This window comes from Gobio gobio (assembly GCF_949357685.1).
Source record: "Gobio gobio genome assembly, chromosome: 10".
In the NCBI taxonomy this organism is placed as follows: Eukaryota; Metazoa; Chordata; class Actinopteri; order Cypriniformes; family Gobionidae; genus Gobio; species Gobio gobio.
This window is the reverse complement of record NC_137116.1, coordinates 2,918,878-2,942,225: the sequence shown is the minus strand read 5'-3', so window position 1 is coordinate 2,942,225 and position 23,348 is coordinate 2,918,878. Positions and strand designations below refer to the sequence as shown.

Genomic DNA, 23,348 nt, shown 5'->3' with positions numbered 1-23,348 from the left:
CATGGAGGGGAAGACCCTGGTCTTCCCAACCCTGAGAGAAGACCTCTCCGCACGGAGAGAGAAACCGGCAGACTTCTGGAGTGACTTTCCTAAACTTCAAAGAAGTTCACCTGGGACTCAAAAATCCTTAGCGAACTTCCCCGACGATTCGAACTCAGACACTTACACAAGAAGCCGTAGTAATGCAAGTATTCTATTTCACAATCAAACTGCTTGAAAACGGTTGTCTGAATTATGAATTTATATGAATTTCTTGTGGGCTCTTGGGAAAAGACTGAAGCTGTCTCTCCCTCTCTGTCCGTCTGTCTCTCTCTCTCTCTCTCTCTCTCTCTCTCTCTCTCTCTCTCTCTCTCTTGTTAATTCTTCTTCCCTTTTTATTATTCGTTAAGTTTCATGTTTCCTTGTTTGTACCATATTGTTTGTTTTCTCCTACATATATATGCATATTTCCCCGTATGAATCGTAGCTTTGTAAACTGTAGTTGTTTTATTAAAACCCAATAATTGCATTACATTGAATCCGTATTGTTTTGCTCACAAATCTCGAAGTCACTGAAGCGTAAGATCTAAGCTACCCATTTAAGCTTGATTTTCATGTAGTACTACTTCAGTAGTGCAGATCGTACAAACATAAGAGATATTATTTGTCCTGATCAAACAGATCAATGTTTCTTAAGGTTTGTAAGATTGATAATTGATGAAGAAATCAATTGGGATAAAGGTTACTTTTAAATGATTAAAGGTTCCGTTATATGTAAATTTTGTCTGTACAACAAGCAAATAATATTCATAGACTCATGAATATTAATACCATTTGAGTTAATTATTCCCCAAAACTCATTGTTGCTACAGTCTAAATTAACAGAGCAGAAAGTAGCCATAAATCTTCTTACTGCGCTCTTCACTCTCATGCCTGCGCTTCTGTCCAGAGTCATACATCAACATCAGTCGAAATCTAATCTGTTGCCCATTCTTCAAGTGAAGCACTATTCATATGCTACAATCTAATCCAGAGTACAGAAACAATCACATCTAGATCTGCACTACATCATTTCAATCTGTCAGTGTGTTGTTTTAATCCAGTGTTTCCCAACCTCTTTTTTTTTTTGCCACGGCACAGTTTTGATAAGTAAAAAATCCCACAGCATACCACTAACCACTAAAGTAACAAAATTGCACAAACATGCATTGCTTCAAATGGCATATAAAAACTGGATATTATATTAAAAGTAGTAATCACATTTAATGTGAAACTTGAGCTTAAAGCTGCAGTCTGTAACTTTTTTGGGTAAAAAATGATCCAAAATACATTTTTGAGCAAGTACATAAACAGCCAGTGTTCAATACTATCTGCTTACCTTAGCTCGATTTACAACGGTACGCTTGTAATAATGTTTTTAATTCCAGTGGTACTGGTGGATTTTTGCGGGAAATTCAAGCATGTCTTTGTGTCATTAGGTCACATCTGTACACATAAAGAGGAAGGAGAAGGTGTCCCTGCTAGTAGGCTATATTGCGTGTGAGGATGTTGGAGGTGAAGATTTATAGCCTTTTCTCACAGCACTTGATATAATTAAACTTATCAATTTGATGGCAGATCCAGAAAGGTTCAAACACAATCACCAGTGACAACTGGAGATTCACCCGTTGTAAAATGCAAAAGACTTTTGGATTTTCAGGTTGCGTCTCAATCAGCTCCCTAGTTCAGTAGTCAGGGCACTGATCAGGACATAAGTCAACGGGCTGACTCCCTGATCCGTGCCCTGACTACTGAACTAGGGGGCTGATTGAGACGCACCCTTGGAGTGGCTACAGATAAAAAGAGACCGCAACCAGGCCCATGCGAAAACAAGGATACAAATGGCTTTTGATAGGCGGCGTGAACACAGTGTTTTAAAGGGGTTCCAAACGGACGCAGAGACAGCTTTTTTTCTGCAGGACAAGGCATTTCAATGGTTAAATTATGTAATAGAAGCACACTTGTTCGCTATGGTAAAATATCAATTATTTTGCGCTAGCTATGAGAGGGAGCAATTCACCTCTACTCCACATTCATTTGTTGGTATGACAGTTAGAAATTAGACTGCACAGAAATGGAAACTGAACTACAGGTAGCCCTAATACACATTAAATGTAGTCACACTACTATATGCTGATGTTGTTAACATTTACAATTTGGAAACAAAGTATAATTTGCACGGTTTGACGTGATATGATAAGCGATCGTTAGATTTAATCATCGCGATTTAGCCTACTGCAATGCTTTTTTCCCCTTAGTTGGTCAGAACAAAAGTGGATGTTATCTATTTGTTCAGATGACATTTTCCGGTGAAAATGATTATGTATAATCTGTGATTCTGAATGACAGTATCCACAGCGGCGCGGTGACTGACAGCCGCACATTATCCTCAAAACATTGGATTCCTCCGCGCTGTGCTGTGCCGAGGCACAATTTACGTAAAGTTGATAATTCCACGAATAACTGCAATTGCAGATTTCGAACAGAGATGGCGACAAAGAGGAAAAACTACGGACTGCAGCTTTAAGTAAGGTATGAACATGGATGATGGTATATTGGCTACAACTAGGTGGCAAATACCAGACTAAGACTTTTCCCCACTCTTTAAATAAAAAAGTAACGTTTATAGACTAAGGGCCCTATCATACACCCGGCGTAATGCAACGGCAGGCGTGACGTACGTTTTTTTTGCTAGTTTCAGCCCGACGCAGTTATCATTTTCACGTCCAGCACCATGTTGTTTAAATAGCAAATGCACTTGCGCCCTTCTGTTCGCCATGGGCGTGCTGGTCTGAAAACGAGGCGTGTTCAGGTGTGTTGGCGTGTTGCTATTTTGAGTAACTGAAAACAATTGCGCCATTGACCAACAAAAAACAGGGGTCCGTTCTTCGTACCTCGCTTAATACATCTGAGATGATTTGACAGATCCCAGATCTTTTTAGTGATAACTGATGTCTGGCTAATTTGGTTCTTCAAACGAATTTGCGGATTGGATTTAAATATCTGGATTAAAAGATATATATACATAGATACCTCATTAGTGCCTGCGTGGATCATGGTGTGGATCGCTCGAATGAGGTATCTATGTATATATCTATGACCCTGCCAGATTTTTGACCTCACACACGGGAAGTGATGACAGTCTGCAGAGGTAAAGCGTTCGTCTGATATGAGGTGAATTAATTGCATAAATACCGTTTAGTTTCTCTCAGAAACTGATCGTTTCGTGTCTTAAGACATCAATGTGTCGTCATGAGCCGCGGGGTTTAATTTGAAGTTGTCTGTCCATGTTTTTTTTACTCTCATAGAATTAGTCTCCATTGACAAGCATTATATGAGTGACACACAGCAACGGTTGGAGTTAAAAATCTTCATTTGTGTTCTACTGAAAAAACGAAGACACCTACATCTTGGATGCTTTAGGGGTAAGCAGAAAAACATCAAATTTTCGTTTTTGGGTGAACTATCCCTTTAACTGAAAACAGGATGACTAATCGATTCTTGGGATTTAAGAATCAATATTGTTTTGTAAAAGTGAGAATCGATTAAAATCGAGAAATCTATATTTTTTACCCAGCCTTACTTATTATTATTTAAAATTATTATTATTGCCCCAGGTTCAGTAATGAACTCTTGTAATAAAGTAGCAGTGGCTGGGGCAGATTTTAAGTATCACCTCAAGATGCAATCTAATCCTGTTTACATGAAATAAGCCTGCTCGCAAACAGGTTTAAGCTTATGGACCTGTTGCTATGACAGCAAGTCCAGGATGAGCGTCGAAGAACCAAACAATCCAAGATCATGCCAAATCGTCAATAATCAAATCCAGCTAACTGAGTTTGCGAGGTACGAAGAACGGACCCCTGGTCTGAAGTCAATGAGGGCGTGTTAGTAATATGCGCCTATAGGCGGGTGCACAACGCGTGTACACTCTGCTTATTACACACACAAGGACATGCAGCAGCACACAAACAAAAATACAATTCCCCTCTGGAGAAGCGTTCAGTCTTTCAGCTCGCAAATTCCGCCATGTAAATAGTAAATCCACCATGGTGCAAGTGCAACTGGCTTTTAAAGAGATTTATTGCACGTCATGCCCAAAACACACCCCTGGCTCATTAAGAGACCTGGTACAACCCTTTTGGACCATGTGCCTGGTGCGCTGATTATTTTTTCCGTTGCTAAACTAGCAAAAGTGGATTTGTTAAAATAGGGCCCATAGTGTTTCTTGAATAAAGAAAACGCTGTACTTATTCAAACATTAGTTCTTTGCATTGCAAACAATCAGAGATCTCCAAACTGCGTGCAACACTTTATTCAGGATGGAGGCGGTGGAGTTATGAGGTTTGACTGACAGTTTGAGGAGCCAATGTCGTTACGAGGTTTAGTCACAAGCTCTTTTAAATCCTTTTCATTGGTTAAATATTTGTAAAAACCCACATACAGGCATAAAGGATGACTAATAGCATTGATTTAAAAAATGTAAAAATAAAATAAAACAAAAAGGATGAAATATAGAGCTTTGAGGTTTCCACCCGACTGCAACGATATATTCTCATATGTAGCATTTTATTTTGTTTGTCACGGCACACTGGTTGGGAAACACTGCTTTAATCTATGTAAAGTATTCAGATTGTGGTCAACAAGCGCTGTGTAAAAAAATCAATGTTCGTTGCAGTGACATTATTGTTCATTGCGGTAACATTTCTTTTTCTCAGATTCTACCCATTCTGCTTCATTTCTTTTCTTCAGAGACTCTTTCCCCCATGTCCACCCGTCTGGCCCCCTATTTTGTGTCCTAATCCCTCCTGTCCGACTAATAAGATTAGTCCTTTCAGGTCCTTCTGCTGCCAAGACTGCAGGAATAGAGCCATCAGACTCCCACACTTCCCCTCCTCCTCTCTGGATTTCCCCACTCTGTCTCAGTGCTTCTTAATTTAGTCATTGACTTGCTCTCTTTCACTCATTCACTCATTCTCATTCCCCTTCATTATTTCACACATCTTTCTTTAGGTTCAGATCAGTGTTGGAGAGTAACTAAAAGTATCAATGTTACTTACTGTATTTATAAACGTTTATGAATTCCAAATATGTTTATTTATATACACTACTGTTTAAAAATTTGGGGGCGGTAAGATTTGTTAATGTTTTTGGAAGAAGTCTCTTGTGCTCACTGAATTTATTTGAAGAAAAATAGTTAAAACAGTAATATTGTGAAATACTATTACACATTTTCAGCATCATTACTCCAGTCTTCAGCGTCACATGATCCTTCAGAAATCATTCTAATATGATGATTTTAAATGATCAATAGCTTGTAACTCTGCAAAGTATAGTTTCAAAGTAGCTCCTCAAAACAGATATTTGTTTATAAAATCTGATGTTTAAAGGGATAGTTCACCCAAAAATTAAACTTCTGTCATTAATTACTCGCTCTCATGTGGTTCCCAACCCGTACGACTTTCATTCATCTTCGGAAGACAAATGAAGATCTTTTTGATTAAATCTAAGGGATTTTTGTCCCTCCATTGACAGCTACACTATCACTTTGATGCTTCAAAAAGTTCACAGTGAGATCGTCAAGTCACCTTTTATTTCTATAACACTTTTCACATCACAGATTGCTTCAAAGCAGCTTTACAGTGATGATGGGAAATTAATTTTGTTTTAGATGAAAAGCTAAAGTAAGTTTTTGATTGATTAATTTCTGTTGTGAAAACTGATTTCAAAATGTAAAAACGCATGTAAAAAAATATTGCACAAAATTAAAACAATAATGTAGCTATTATTATTATAAGTGTGAATCAAAAAATTAAAAGCGCATTTAAAAAAAATAACAAGCATGATTTCTTCTCTTAAATGTCTTAGTGTGTGTTTTGGTCATAATTTAGACTTTTTTAATCTAATTTCAGCTTTTTATCTCATAATTAGGACTTTTAATCATAATTTAGATTTTTAAGTCATAATTTTTACATTTTATCTCAGAATTTTTAAAGTTCTAATTTCAACTGTTCATCTCACAATGACTTAGCATGTCATATTTTTGACTTTTTATCTAATAATGAGGACTTTTAAAAATCATATTTTCAAAATGTTATCTTATAATTATGACTTAGCATGTTGTATTTTCGACTTATCTCACTATTATGACTTAAAATCATATTTTTTACTTGTTATCTAATAATAAGGACATTTAAAATCATATTTTCAACATTTTATCTCTTAATTATGACTTTATGATAATTGAAATGAACTGATCACACTGTAAAAAAAAATCAGGTCTCCAATTTAAAAAAATTTAGTGACTGATCACATCTACATTTTTTAGTTGGCCAAATTGAATTTCTGTGAATTAAATTGCATCAATTCACAGAAATTCAATTTGGCCAACTGAAAAATTTAGATGTGATCGGTCACTAGAAAATTTTCAATTGGAGACCTGAATTTTTTTTAAGGTGCAGTAATATAGTTGAATATTTAGTGTCCCCAACTGAGTAAGCCAAAAGCTGAAGGTGACAGAGGTGACGGTGGCAAGGAACCAAAACTCCATCAGGTGACATAATGGAGCAAAAAAAAACTTTGGGAGAAACCAGGCTCAGTCGGGGTGCCAGTTCTCCTTTGGCCAATGAACAAACAGTGTATGATTATGATTCTCTGCAGCATTACAGGTCAGAAGTCATATAAGATCGCAATATTCGAAGGATCGGAGTCATCACGCCGGAGACGGGTTTATTGAGGATGCGTGTCGATGAGGAATTTATTAGATCGGAAAATTCGAAAGATCGGAGTGTAAAGATCATAAAACGAATCCATATGAATTGAGCAGTTTAGTACAAATTTTCTGTAGAGACTTGATCGGTTTGCATGCTGAACAGATTTAATTTAGGCTTTTATTAACATTATAATGTATTCAAATACATGAATTTGCAAGTGTAAATGGAACAGTTTACAAAATGGATAGCTATCCGATCAGTAAAAACGCATGAATGACCAGGTGTAAATAGGCCCATTGGAAATCTGTTCTTCAAAGTCTAATTTAAACCTAAAACAAACAAACTAAAGGAAAAATGGCACTTTGTGACTAAAAAGGTTGCTGACCCCTGTAGTATGGAAATATAAAAAAAATCTAATGTAAGTGCTACAATCTGTGATTCATCATCAGCAACTGTGGATGGTGAAGGAAAAAAGTTAATTTCCTGCCATGAATTTATTTGCATTAATTGAAATGACCTTATTCATTTTCGTCTTAACTGCATTATTTACTGGGACAAATTTAATTTACAAACACACCAAAACAAAAACAAAAAATGTGTGACTTAATTAGGTCTGATTTAGCTAGAAGGTGATTTAGCATGCCAGGATGATGAAATGCCTGTGAATGATAGATGGGTCCCAGAATCTGTGCCAGCTGAGCACAAGCAGACAGCCAGAGCACCGGAGAGAACAGCGATCTTGTCATGCTGTAGTACAAATTAAGAGGTTGTCCAAGGCAGCTCTCTCATGGAGGTTGTCAAGCTCTTGTGAGAATTTGATTGAGTTACCAGTGAGCTCCTGGCCGAGATAAAGAGAGTCTGGCAGGATGGTACTAGTTGAATTACCAGTGAAGAGCCAGGCAGTTATTACTCAACCGCTAATTGCTGCCCCCATGAAACCCGCACCAAAAAGTGTCCATCTGTTCTTAAAACCGTATCCCTTGATTACTCAATTTTGTTTGCCACTCTTTAGCACAGCCCTATGGAAGCTTGTTTCCACCACAGAATAAAATGTGACTTTTTATCTCACAATCCTGACTTTTTTTGTTGCAATTCCGAATTAAAGGCCCTCTGAAATCCTGAAGTTTTTTAGCTTTTAGAATGAATATGTTAGCCTTAAGGTTATGAATAAGCTGGTGTGTTCCAAAACAATGACAAAATTAGCATTTAGGAGATATAAGCATTAAAAAACGTACAGTCTCTCACTTCCGCTAATATAGATCACAGATTTTTTCATCGCGGATCTGTCCATCGTTTCATCTGTCCAATCAAATGCTCTCACGAATCTGAAGTGTCCCGCCCCCTAAATAGATTCTGAAGCTGTGGATGAAATCGGTCACTTGTTTACACATTTACTATTTCTACATGGTGAATGGCACATAGTGCACTATATAGGGGATAGGGAACGATTCAGACAGTGTAAATAATTCAGTTGAGGCGAATAATGAAGTCTGGTTTCACGAGCACCGCCACAACACACACACACACACACACACACACACAGTCTGCTCCGGTCCAGAGACATGATAGCACAGAGCGGATCAGCGAGTCAGCGCAGACAACAAAACATATCGGACCCATACTTTTTCAATTGATTGACAAGCTTATTAAAACATACTCCTCATGTTGTTAGGTTTTGACTGCAGTCTCTTAGACGAGTGATTGATGTAGTAAATAAACTAGATTTTTACACATTCTGAAGAAAATGTGAGTGCTGCAACAATATTGGAGTTAGTCTGGCTATAATATTTACTAAGGTGAGTAGTTTCCATGGGATGGCTAGTGTGTTTTGCGTGGTTGCTAGGGTGGTATTCCTCAATAAGCTATGATTTGAGGTATCATCATAAATATCACAAATATAGCACAAAATGAGGGGCCTACGTTTGTCCAAAACATGCGTAAATATGAGAATTTGCCTTAGCAAACACCAATAAAACACAATTCCTTCTTATGGGTCAGAATTTGTAATAATTTGTCAAATTTATTAAGGAACATTACAGGCTGAATACATGCAAAACTCAAATGACAGCCAGCAAAAAGCAAGGTTACAGTGAGTCACAATGTAAGTGAGTGGGTACAATTTTTTGAGGATTTAAAAGCAGAAATTGTAAGTTTGTAATTTTATAAAAGCTTTTTTTTTTAGGAATCTTGTTTACACCGTGGAATAAAACAATTTAAAAGATAATTTAGATTTTTTTTAAATCCAACATTTTTTCAGCAATTGCGAGTTTATTTTTCGCAATTATTACTTTTTTCTCACAATTGTTTATATCTCGCAATTCTGACTTTTTTTCTCGCAATTACAAGTTTATATCTCGTAATTCTGAATTTTTTTCTTGCAATTGTTTATATCTTGCATTTCTGACTTTTTTCTCACAATTGTGTTAATCTCGCAATTCTGACTTTTTTTCTCACAATTGCGAGTTTATAACTCGCTTATATCTCGCAATTCTGAATTTTTTTCTTACAATTGTTAATATCTTGCATTTTTGACTTTTTCTCGCAATTGTGTGTTTATATCTCGTAATTCTTACTTTTTCTGCAATTGCGAGTTTATAACACGCTTATCTCGCAATTCCAATTTTTTTTCCGGCAATTGTGTTTATAATCTCGCAATTATGACCTTTTTTTCCTCGCAATTGCGAGTTTATAACACGCTTATCTTGCAATTCTGAATTTTTTTCTTACAATTGTTTATATCTTGCATTTTTTACTTTTTCTCGCAATTGCAAGTTTATATCACGCAATTCTGATAAAAAAAGCAATAATTGCAAAATGTAAGCTCAGAATTGCGCTTTGTAAATTGTAAATTGTGAGATAAAAAGTTGCAGTTACCTTTTTTTTATTCTGTTGTGGAAAAAAGCTTCTATAGTTATTCGATCTCTGTTTAAATTATAATTTTTACAGTAATTTTTTGGGTTTATAGTGTAGGCAACAGAGGTGTTTTGGATGTAACTGGACAGAAAAGGTTAAGTTCATTTTTTTCACATGGAAATTATAGAGTTTGTGTAGTTTATGAATATACTGTAGTTTACATATTGTGGCTCTACTTTTGAGTATTTTAATGTTTACAAATAAGCCTCACTGTAAACCAGATTTTTTTCTCTTTTTATAAAGAAAGGAAGAAAAAGTGGAAATACATTTTTGTGGTAATCACCATGATGTCCAGTGAGCTTAACTTGTATTAAACCCAGAATATTATTTTAAGATGAAAGCGTCATACTGTACATCCTTCCTATTACATGAGCTGTTACAGATGAGAACATGTTTGAAAAGGGAAATCTGAAACATGTTCTTGGTGAGGGAGGAGACAGGGGAGGGCTTGTGAAGGGAGCACCTATTGTTTGTACTCCGTGTCGGCTTCAGCAGCCTGAGGGGGTAGAATCAAGCAATAGAGACGACTGTCATTTGACTCGGCTCAAGCGGGATGACGTTTTGTTCGCTACGAGGTCATTGAAGAATGGCTAACTTGCTTAAACCACCTTAGGTTTGAACAATTCTACATATTACAACTCTTAAAACGGATTTTGCAGTGTCAGGGCTACACTGTGATCAAGGTAATATACTCAGTGCTGGGTACTGATCTTGTGAAGTGTTTCAATTTAGTGTTGTGTTTGAACTAGTCTGACAGGAAGTTTGTTCAGAATGACAATCAATCATGATGGCAATAGCAGTAATGGTGACAGTGATGATGTATATTGGCGTTAGTTTGGCAAAAGTGTGTTTATGTGCTTGTAGGAACTTTCTTTATTGAATGACAGTGTTTATTCAGTTTTAAAGAATGTCAGCAAATATGCAGAGAAGTAGCTTTTAATACAGCTTATACGAACAGAAATATTTTTCTTTTTTAATGAGTTACATGATTATTGTACTGTGGTGAAAAAAATTGTCTGAAAGTGGGATATATTATCATTCATTATTATTTTTTTCATTATTATCAAATTTCCTCATTCCAATATCTTTCTTTGACAGTTAAGTTGCATGATTTTTTGTACTTTGGGGGAAAAGTGTCTAAAAGTGGCAGCTCATCGTCATTCTATCAAACTGAATGAGGTAAAAGATAAAAATGGTGTCAGCGTTTAATTATATTTAGAATTTGCTGTTTTTTCTGTGCATGATTTGTAAAATCTTAATAAACAGCATTATTAGTGTGCAGCACTGGTTCTGGTACAATACAATTGTTTTATTCCTTAACCTTAATTCCTTAATAGTCTTGTGTAATAGTATTAAATCTATTTCTCAATAGTTGTATGGCTAGGGTTTTAGGATTTTTTTTTTCAATCAGAGGAACCAAACAGCTGTTGTGCTCTATATTCCAATTGTTTAAAGCAAACAGTAAAATAATAATGTATTAAAAAATATTTAATTAAAGGTATAACATTTTTTCAGTAAAATATCCAAAAAACACTAGGCCAGTGTTATATTTTGTTCATTTGAGTACTTACAATATCCCAAATGTTTCCAACTATTTGTAAATCGTGAGAAAATTGCTATTTTAACCAAGGAACCGGGACGTGTGAGGGAGTCGCCTGTCAATTGCGTCATAATAGCGTTACCCTCGGTTTCCTCTTTTATTTTGCAAAAGCGCTTTACTCTTACTGCAGTGTGCAACAAGTGTCATAGCTGCCACAGAGCGAACGCACAGAGTAACGTCATTTTAAACACTCTCAAATGTATCTAATATGATAGACAGAGCTACGTTACCTCATACTCATGACCAGAAAAGCGGAAGTGGCGCTGGCGACTGTGTCATAATAAAAGTCCCACTGCTTGCGAGGCGTGTGTTGCATTCATCTTATTAACAGTCGCTCCAGCAGCCTTGCTCAGCTCCCACAACACTCGGTCCTGCTCTGCTTCATACTACAGTAACGTTAATAATCGCATTCATGAATATGATTCGAGTCCAATAGTCCCGAGTCCTATCCCGATTCTTTTCCACCGGCTGTGAGGTGAAGACCACATGTCCCAAGATTCTGCGATCAAACGTGGCGTCATCAAGCTACGCCTTTGTTTCGAATAGGCAACCTCTAGTGGACGGAAAAGTTACATAGTGCACCTTTTAAGGTACTTTTTCCACAGTTTGTCGCTAAATTAACACGGATGAATTATCTGTAATAATTTTTTATTTATATGCCACAATATAAGAAAACAATTTAAAGTATGTAACATGCAATGGGATCTTTTTTTGAACATTTAAAAGTTTGAAATAACTAATTTGCGTAGATAAATAACAATTTTGCTACAGACAGACATTAATGCATGCTTATTTGTCGCTGTGAGACACAGATGGGTCATGAAAGCCTACTTTCCAACTGCCAAGATTAACTTGTCAAATAAAAGCATGATTAAAATCAGCACAATTTGTTGGTTAATTCAGTATTGATTTGCTCTGTGCCAATATGCTGATAAACATGAAAATCAGCCATTAGAGCATTGGAAAAGTTGGACTTCATTCAGATCACTGTGAGTTGAGACATTGCAAAGCCATCTTTTTTGATTTATACAAGTGTACGGCACATTAATACAAATGTTTTCTGTGTAAATACGTGTGCATATGATGAATGAATGGATTGGCAGCTGTGTGTGACATCATCATGTGCAGTTATACCATCTGCACATGCAGATTGCATGTTGATCTTGGGTCAGGATGGCTTGTTGCCGGCAGAGCTTAACCAGCATTGGTAAACCTGTTGACCAGTGTTTATGCCTGTGTTTCAGTGTTTCCAAAACGTTTTTTGTAGTGTGTTAATCTTTGTTTGTCCCTTCTGGGAACAATAGGACAAAATATCCCATTTATGTAAGCTTTCCTGTTAGCTCTCATCCAGAGATTGAGTGGGTTTGTATGAATATTTGTTATTATTTTAAAGATGTGGTGGTGTACTTGGTGGTTTTCAACATGAATGCACATTGTTTTCCAACTTAAAAAAAAAAAAAAACTTTAGGATTAGATTAAAAAGTCTTTAATTAAAAATTTTGTGATATTACAGTTTCACAAGGGTATTGAGAAACTACTTTTTACTTGATTCCATGTTTAACATGACAGTTGATGCATATAGCAGAGAATATACTATAGCACATGACTGTTACTTATGTGACTTGCTTGACGTTAAAAAGAGTTATTAAACACAATAACTTGCAAAAAACAACTCCTTGCAGTCTCGCGCTGTCCGCTGTCTGACACAAACGAAACGTGCGCACAAGCTGTTCTTTTTTCCGTGTCTTGTTACACACTCGAACTGTCAAATACACACACAGTTACGTCTTGATGAGTATTCATGTATACACAGTCGGTTATGCTTTAAAGGGGTGGTAAAACACATTCTTTTGAAGGCTTGACTGTGTTTGTGGGGTGCACTGTAACATGTGTTCATGCTTCGTTTTTAAAAAAAATTGCCTTATTTTTCATATATTTGACCTTTATTCTATACTGCTCTGTCCCTCCTTGTAAAATGGTCTGATGCTTTCCGGGTTGTATGAAGCCAGTCCCTCAAAAATACGCAGTGGGCTCAGATTGGTTAGCTGGCCCAGTGTGTTGTGATTCGCTAACCGCAGTGCACGTTAGTCGGAAACGTCACGCCCCTTACCTTTACCGGAGGCTGTGCTTTGGTCAGTATTAGAAACAACGGCGTCAATAATACCATATGAGCCCGAATCAGACCCAGAACATTTGAGTGAAGATGATCAAGCAGAACCTGTTCAGTCCTCAAGAGTAAAGACTGCGGATCTATAATGATCGCTACTGAATGGCACTTTAACTTTTGTATTTTTAGAACGATTATAGCCAAATATCTGTCGCAAGAACTAACCCAAAACGAACACTAAGCACTGGCTTTAACTAGTAAGTTAGCCAAATCACACACAGAACCATGTTTAGCATGCCTGTAGATAAACAATACATAAAAGCTCTAATCAAAGAATCATTTACACTAATGCCAGGTTCGCTGTTGAGATTTTAACGTTAGTGTTTGTAACGTTAGGTGTTCGTCGGATAACATTAAGTATGAATGAGCATTTAACAGACTGGTTTGCAGAACAGCGCTGTCATCTGTTTACTTCCTTGCTACAATGTACAACCTATTACAGGAAACCACATCGATGAAATATAAATCAGACTTACAGGTTGTGGCCCGTAAACAGCTTCTGTTTGTAAATCCAGCTTTCAGGACAAGCCGTTGTGCATATCCTGTATTGAACTCGCGAAGTTTGTGGAAGTTGTCCTCCGTGAAATGTGCAGCGCGCGCGTCGTGCATCCACGCACCGGCAGTGTTTTTTTCACGCAGCTGACGTTGTGCAAATCCGGCATTGAAATCGCGAAGACGGTGGATGTTTTCCTCCGTGAGATGTGCTGCAGGGAGCCCTGCGCGCGCCTGTTCCCCGTCTCAAACACACGTGCATATAACATGCTGTATGTTAAACGCTCTGCAACGCACCCCCGTCCCAAGGAAGGCTGAACAGAGCAAGTACCCCAGACCTGCAATCCGGATGAAAATAACAGCGTTTCCTTGGCATCGCGGCAACAACACTCCAGCCTAACTATACCACAACAGCGCCGCGATACAAAATGGCCTCACCCCCCCTTATTTAATATTCTCGGAGGAGGGGTTTATGTAAATATTGAGCCTGTTGATGTCACCAACCCTGGAGGAATGTGTGTAGTCGCCTACTGGCCGTTTGCTGTAGTTCTTAGAAACTGATTTCTTTAAAAGCAAATATCTCCCTTTGCTTTAAACTTTGAACGTTGTAACTTTGCAGATGTTGTTTATGCTCAAGCAGCAACATTACACGCTAGCTAAAGTTAGAATAGTGAAATCGTGGTTTACCACCCCTTTAAGTGAAAGATATCAGTTGGGGAAAGAAATAGATTTTACACACTTAAAGCAATATCGTATCGAATATCGCATTATTTAACAAGGATATCGCATATCGCATTTTTCTTCAATATCGCACAGCCCTAGCAGAAATGTATTGTCAACACTTTGATTTATCAAAGGGATTTATCAATAAAATAGCTTAGAAACTGATGTTCTAGCATATATTTCTTAGTAAGTAAAACTCACAGCTTCACTATTAGTAGAGGTAGAATTCACACACAATCAATTTCACTAAAGCATTCAATATACATGTAATTTTTACTGGGCTACTTTATCTGTATCGGATTTAGAACCAGCAGAAATCTGTGAGAAATATAACGATCCAAAGATTCAAAAATGAGCTGTTATGTGGGAGCAAAAGTCTTGTGGGCAGCGCTGTGTCATTTGCCATAGCTGTGAACAAGGCAACCCACGTTCGAGCCTCAGCTCGAGGTTCAGGCTTATTTGTTCATTAATGACATCATCAGCAACTAGCCGACGTCGACTCAACTTTCATCACATAAATGTCTGAAGAAAAAAAATCTGAAGTCGTTCAACCCAATATATACATCATTCTGTCATGAAACTCTAGATGGCGCAGGCTGATGATAATTACAGCGTTAACTACTTGCTGATTGGTCATGTTGCATCTGCAGCCAATGAGCTTGTTGCTCAACACATTTAAATGGCTGGTTGCATGCACTATAGTACTTGCAGCATGCTTCAAAGTTCCTCTAAAACCCTCCACCTTTCCCAGGTCCACCTATATCGATCTGCTATGGGTTATGTATGCTATTTGTGCAGCTGCACTATGTCTTACTCGTAGCAGTGTATGGGCAGCAACAATAATCAACAGCAGCAGCAATTCAGCAGCAGCGTAGCTGATCTATTTCGCCAAGACCAAATGCATTAACATTGTCATGTCCATTACCATGCTAACAATCTTCCAAGAGTTGATAGAAATATATACACCGAGCAGGCATAACATTATGATTAGGTGAAGTGAATAACACTGATTATCTCTTCATCGCAGCACCTGTTTGCGGGTGGGATATATTAGGCAACAAGTGAACATTTTGTTGTCAAAGTTGATATATTAGAAGCAGGAAAAATGGGTATGCGTAAGGATTTGAGCGAGTTTGAAGGGCCAAATTGACGTCTGGGTCAGAGCCATCTCCAAAACTAGAGCACTTGAGGGGTGTTTTCGGTCTGCAGTGGACAGTATTGATCAAAAGGGGTCCAAGGAAGGAACAGTGGGGAACCGACGACAGGGTCATAGGCGGCCAAGGCTCATTGATGCACGTGGGGAGCAAAGGCTGGTCCGATCAAACAGACGAGCTACTCTGGCTCAAATTGCTCAAGGAGTTAATGCTGGTTCTGATAGAAAGGTGTCAGAATACACAGTGCATCACAGTTTGTTGCGTATGGGGCTGCATAGCCGAAGACCAATGGAAGAAGGTAGTCTGGTCTGATAAATCACATTTTCTTTTACATCACGTGGATGGCCGGGTACGTGTGCGTCGCTTACCTGGGGAACACATGGCACCAGGATGCACTATGGGAAGAAGGTCAAGCTGGCAGAGGCAGTGTGATACTTTAGGCAATGTTCTGCTGGGAAACCTTGGGTCCTGCCATCCATGTGGATGTTACTTTGACACGTACCACCTACCTAAGCACTGTTGAAGACCATGTACACTCTTTCATGGAAACGGTATTCCCTGTTGGCTGTGTCCTCTTTCAGCAGGATAATGCGCCTGCCACAAAGCAAAAATGGTTCAGGATTAGGGGTGGGAATCTTAAGGCACTTAACGATTCAATCCGATTCCGATTCTGGGAGTAATGTTCCGATTCCCAAAACGATTCTTAACATACATTTTTGGTAACTAATTATCCTGCTGTGCAAATACATGAACTTTACATTTTAACCAAAATTGGAGCTAATATGTGTTTTGTTTTTAGTTAGAATATCTGTTTGACAGTATTGCCATATTAAAAATGATTATGAAGATTTCTTTCAATAAGTGGTGCCAGATACCACAGCACACCTTCAGGGGTCTAGTGGAGTCCATGTCTCGATGGGTCAGGGCTGTTTTGGCAGAAAAAGGGGGACCAACACAATATTAGGTCATAATGTTATGCCTGATGTATATATGTTGCTTATATGCAATCAAGTTCGGGTGAGGACATGGAGTGTTAGCTTATCCAGAGAAGATGGGATTGGTAGAATTGAGTGGTGGATAGGTGGAGGAAGAGAGTAAAATCAGTGAAAAGCAGCTTTTGTCTTCCATCTGTGCTTGTAAGCGTACATTCTGCCCTGCCACCCAAACCCATCTGAGGTGTTATACAACAGCGAGAAATACACACAGCCATACACATATAGTCAAGGTTTTGTTTTTATTTAGTATGCACTCTTAGTCTGCTTTCTTTTTCTCTATTTGACATTGCGGCTGTAGCTGTCCATTAAAATGAACTGATGTCTGACTTGAAGAGAACAGCAGCGCTTATCCCATAACTGTACTGAGAAGGATTAAACCCCCATCCCTTCCACCGCCACAATATTCCCGGTTCACCTCCGTGTGGACGTGAAGACCGGACTTTGACCTCATTTTCAGCATGAGATAGAGAGAAAACTGAGATCAGGGCTGATCACACAAGTGGTGTGATATCATCAGTGCCGCCCAATGAGCGGACCTTCAGGCTGTGACACGCGCGTCTGCCGCGCATCAGTCCCTAGCAGCGCTCAGTCCGAGTAGGATGTTTGTTTTGTTGTGTTGTGGGTCAACGTCAGGGCAAAGGATTAGAAATAATTGTGTCGCACCTGGACATTCTCTGGCTGATTCTTGACCTGTGTTCAGTACGTATTTGTTCATTCTCTTTTAATCTGATGTTTTAGAGATTATTGTTAATTTATGGAAGCAGAAAGGTAGGAGAGATGTGCTATATTTTACACTGCAATGGCTGTATAAAGCACTTACTGCATAGTAAAAATAATACTAAAATATTAAAGAAAATTAATTAGAACTTGTATTATTTAATCAACCAAATTCAAAAAGTGATATTTAAACATCTCAAACGGTATTGGCAAGTCAATGTAAGAATAACTTTTATATCATTATAATATTTCAATATTATATTATGTATTATGTTCGTAATATTTCAAGATGAACATGCACTTGACTAAAGCAACTTCAGTTTTCTTAATTATCCTTACATCATTTATTTATTTGAGAAAAATCATGTTCAAAAATGTAAATATCATATATGATCCTTCAGGTTTTTGAGTAACGTTTATTTGTTCATCTCTCAATCATCATCGTATTGCATTGCATTATATGTTTTGAATAAAAACTATAGCGATTTGATCATAAAACTAAGCATTTAAATATCATCTTACATATTATTGGGAATTTAAGAATTTCGTCTTACTTTTGGCCATATAAATACCAGCAACTTCACCAAATTGCATATTTCTGCTTAGTTTGGGCATCTGAGTGAATTTTTTTTTTTTTATGAGCTCCATATTCTCACTGTCATACTATATGAGCCATAAAATCCTGATATATCAAATATGATGCTTTACAAAAAAAAGTATGCAGTTGGAAACAGTTGGGATTTTTCTGACTATTATTTCATATGCCATGCATTACAAGGATAAGGATTCGTTCACCCAAAAACCTGTATGAATTTCTTTATCTTCAAAAGAAGATTTTTTTGAAGAATGTCTCATATTTCTCCTTACAATGAAAGTCAATGGGGTCCAAAACAACATTGGCCCTTACTGACTTTCATTTTTCAAGGTTTCACAGGTTTAGATAATGAATTATGACAAAATACACATCTTTTCTTCACATGTTGGCTCTGTACAAAGTGAAATGAAGGTTGGTTATGATTTGAGTTGTTTAAGGTGGTTCAAAGGCTTTTGTTGGCATGGGTTTCGCTGTGTAGTGAAGTGTAAGATCAGAACATGCTGCCGTGACTCTAGCCATTGTTCCAGTAGTTGCCATGGATTAACCTGCTGTGCTTGTCTTCATCAGAAACATTAGATCACGTCGTCATTAATAGATATCCTAGATGCCATTAATTAAATTGCTGTGACAACAGCAGGTTAGTAGGTGTGAAACCAATGCAACGGGACAGGCCTGTCTGCATGCACAAAAAATGACACACTGCTTCCCTTTTTTCTTTCAAATAGTATTACATCTGTGTGTATATTTATGTGTGTGTATATTTATGATTTATTGTGTGATTAAATGTGTGACTTTTTCTTATTTATTTTGTGGATGTTTAGGACACCAACATGTAGAAACCAATGTGAAACGCCATTTGCAACCCAGATTTATTCCGTAATTGTATGTACTTTTGAGTTTAACAAGGACAGGGTTTGAGTTTATCAATCAGGGGTTGAATAGAAAATGCTCTATATGACAGAGGGGAGGTCCTGAAAAATAACAGTGCATGGTAACATCAGCCGGGGAGGAAAAGTCATCGCAAAGGCGGAGCAAGTTATAACATTTTGATTTGATTTTGATGAAGACAAACATTTTCTTTGGCATGATGTTCTGAATGATAAATTGTTCACAATAAGACAAGTAACGTGTCGAATGTAAAGAGGGTAACTTTGATTGCAGGGTTGGTTTCATTTTAGCGTAAAGTCAACATGAGTTGATGTAACACCTTTTATACGTGTGTGTGGTTTCAGTCATGAATCACCTGCCTGAAATGAATGGTTTTGTGAAGTAATAATAGGTATGATGAACATCGGTTGTGTCAGCTAGTGCTCAGGAATGTTGGTGACAGGGTTTGACCAAATTCAGAAATGAAGAAAAGGATTCTTTTTAATTCATGACTATGGATTTTTTTGATTGCTGATGTCAACATCCTAGAGAGCAGAGTGGCCAATGTATATGATATGATATCACACTATTATTTAGTGATAATAATTGAATACAGCGCTGTCAAAATAAAAGTCCCGCTTTAGTAAAGTAAAATAAAATGTATTATTAGTATATATTTCTTATTTTGTTAATATATTAAATAATAATCTCAATAAAATCATAATAATACTTATTATTGTTTTATAATCATATCGATTTGGTCAAAAACAGTGTGGATGTGGCCTATGAAAACTCAAATGGAAAGAGATTTTTTTTTTCAAGTAAACCCAAGTATGAACACCTGATTTTTTTTTTTTATTCCCAAATCATTCAGCCCTAACAAGATTGAATTCTTAAAATCATTCAGAATAAAAGTTCAGCTCTTTGTTTTTTCATTTTCGATTCAGGTTCTCTCCCTAACAAAACCACCCAAATCATTCTAGAATGATTATTATTTTCCAAATAGAGCTATTCAAGTCATCTGGTGAAACTTCCTGTATTTTTCATGTCACAATAGCCTATATATCAGATTAAAAAAAAGAAATATTGCAATGTCAGATTTTGCATACAGCGCAAAATCATTCCCTTATTTGTTCCCCTAAATTGCGTTGAAAGTGGCAGTTTCAGTTTGTTGGATTGGCTGTGTCCACTCAACACCCCACTGCTGACCTGTTTCCACAGGAAGATCTGTGTGCACTGTAAGTGTTCGCGGGAAGAGCATGTGGTGCGCTCGGTGCCCGGCCAGCTGGAGAGAATGATGATGAAGCTGGTGTCCGACTTCCAGAGGCACTCCATATCCGACGACGACTCGGGCTGTGCTTCGGAAGAATACGCCTGGGTGCCGCCCGGAATCAAGCCTGAACAGGTGAGGAGACCGTATTCAGGAGAATCTATAGATACAATGGTGTTAAAGTAGTGTTAAGTAAGTGTTTGGTCTGAATAAGCCAATCGCAGCCTCTCTTACATTCAGTCAAGCAGAACGGCTGCTCTCTCATACAATGAAACAAGACTGTCAAGCTTCAAGAAGGAAAAAAAACACAGTTGTCCTGTGTAGCATCCGTTTTGATGTTCTCTTCTGCATTTCATTTATTCTGGCCAATAACTGCCCATTTAGACCATTAGAGAGTCAGACTGTACCTACATGTAGAGCAACCAATCAGTTAATGCATGTGTTTTTTTGTTTGTTTTTCATGGTGAGGCAAACAGTGACAGAATTGAGGAATCCAGTCATAAAAAATGTACAGTATAATATGGAATGTCATGGAATTTGGCTTTTTTTTTTTTATCAATAAGTCAAAACTAGGACTGTATACTTAATCAATCTCTATATGGAGTAGTGCCTGTGAATATTAAACCTCAAAAGACTGTTATTTAAATAAGAAGTTTGAATGTTCAGCACATAGGCGGAGCTTGTTTAAAGCCCAAATTATACTTTGGCCGCACGCAATCCACAATGGTCCATGCTCTGTCTGTGTGACGTCATTTTTTTGTCATCTGGTAGGTCCTTGGACGGCCACATGCTGTCCAATGTTTGTGACGGCACGGTCAAAACAAAGTCCACTATATAGTCTGCATCGTGACTAACAGGTCTTTCAATGCTCACAGCAAAAGGAGTGTACTCCTTTTAGAGGTAAAAGCTGCCCATAACTGCTGGACTAGGGTCAGTTTTATCTGCAATAATAACATATCGGAGAAAAAGATTTGGTGTTTGCATTCTTGAGAGCGTCAAAGGTTTCTATTTACAATGTGTTTTTGAAGCGTTGAGCAATGTAGCCAATCACAAACATATCTGTTGATTTCTTGAACCCAATGGCCAATCAGATGTGTTAGAATCCACTCACCCACGCAAAACTTTTTTAGATTTTGTCCACTTTCCAGTGCTGAGTTCTGCACAAATCCTCCCGTTACAAGTTAACTTATGACGAACAAAGTGTTGGCTAAATAAGAGATTCATTGTGCAGTCAGCTTCACTGATTATAGTGGAACTTTGCGAAATTGTGATGAATTGAGACAATAGACAGCTTTTATTTAATAACCTTTATTTAACCAGGCAAGTTACTTAAGAACAAGTTCTTATTTTCAACAACAGCCTGGCAAGTGATTGTAAAGGGAGCACTTTTAGCTTGCTTTCTCGGCAGTGTATAATCCAATACAATTTAATACAATGTTTGTTTTGCTGCATTAGGTAAGGCAGCGGTTAATTATTATTTGAATAGACCCTTTTCACATTTCCGGGTTTCTCAGAGCTGAAGTCGTCATAGTTGGGTTAAATATTATAGCTGTGAATGAGAGAATATATTCAATATTTTTTTTGTGCCCATTTGCTCACATAGCAAAAGAAAAACGCCACAGTAGAGATTTCACAACTTTCAAAAAGAGGGAAAAAATAGAGGGAGATTGATCATTGTTAATTTTTACCATCACTCCCATAGACCAGTGTTGGGGGTAACGAGTTACAAAATAACGGATTACAGTAACGATATTACTTTTTTGGGTAACGAAGTAAAGTAACGCATTACACTAAAAATATTGGTAACTACACTACTTTACTAGACTATAGGAACGCGCTTTCCTGCGTTACTCAAGCCGCGTTTGCCTGTGTGTAAAGATCTGATATGTTTAAGTGCTGCGTGCACCGTTGCCATAGAGCAGTGTTTCCCAACAAGAGCAGGGGTGCCGTGTAAAAGTCCTTCAAATTCTCTCTTTGTAAACTTTGTTCAATTCATGCGAGTGCTGCCGTATGTTTGAATAAGACCACTCATTTTCGCTGTCATCACAAATGAGAAGTCACGCGCCCTGTGAGAAGATTTTGTGTCTGTACTGCACTCATCCGAAAGCGCGCACACGTCTCACAGTGCGCAAATATTAAGTTCTCTTTCAAGTTTTGCTCTTGAACGGGCAAACTCACACAAAAACTATGTCAACATGCCCATCTTGATGAGTATCCTAGCAGACAGTCTGTATATGCCTTAAAACGACGCATATCCGAGCATTAGGTCCAGGATTAGGTCTTAAAGGGGCAGTAGGATTAGGTCTTAAAGGGGCAGTAGCCTTTACTGCTGTCTGTTTAATGTCAAACAACAAAAGACAAGGACATCACTCACTGCTCTTGATTGAATAGATTTTGTAAATTTAATAGGATTAATCTTTAATTTATACAGTGAAATATGCAATGTTATTTTACATTTGATCAATTTCTGTACCTGAAAACTAATGTTAGACGTAGCCTACCTAAAAAACCTGAAAAGCATTGTTTATTTTATTAGTGTCTTTGCTCAATAGTATTTATTTGTGATGCTGCTTGTATTTAGAAATGGGAAAGTAAAGTAATAAGTAGTGAAGTTACTTTTCAAATACAGTAACTAGTAAAGTAATCTCATTACAATTTACAGATGTAACTAGTAACTAGTAACTAATTACTTTTTTTGAGTAACTACCCCAACATTATACAATAGACGCTATTACTAAACACCCTCACAGCAGCAGTAACTTTTTTTATTGTAATTTGATGCAAAAGTAATAAAATACAAAGTATTAGTGTTATAAATTTACATATATATATTTTTAAATGAAAATACAAAAACCTTTGCAGGATAAAACGCGTCATCACAGTCTGTGAAAAGGGTCTATTGGCTGCCATGCCAAATCACACAGAATGCTTGCTTTTCTGTTCAAATTATAGTGGTTTGTGAACAGCTGCTTTAATAACAAATACTTTATCGGGAGTGTTTATGCTGGGATGTGTAGGTGGTTGGTAGGTGAAGCATAACTTGAAACTATTTCTTGACAATCCACTTAAATGTGTTTTTAAAGAAGAAGCACATCTCCTTAGCCTTAAGGCTCGTGTATACTTC

At 37.4% G+C, this 23,348-nt stretch overlaps 1 protein-coding gene across 4 annotated transcripts in view; it reads left to right on the top strand.

The window, feature by feature from the left end:
- The window catches only part of prickle3 (prickle homolog 3), a 78,957-nt gene that overhangs the window by 30,954 nt on the left and 24,655 nt on the right, over nt 1-23,348 (top strand). For 2 of the 4 annotated variants that reach the window (XR_013817350.1, XM_079827688.1), the window contains exons 1-2: nt 17,269-17,474; nt 20,176-20,359. Coding sequence is in view for 2 of the 4 variants with exons in the window: in XM_079827688.1 (XP_079683814.1) it covers nt 20,249-20,359 (111 nt within the window). In the remaining 2 variants the exon portion in view is untranslated. Of the gene's footprint in view, nt 1-17,268; nt 17,475-20,175; nt 20,360-23,348 lie in introns of those variants that run through there. The other 2 variants (XR_013817349.1, XM_079827687.1) reach the window with 1 other exon arrangement.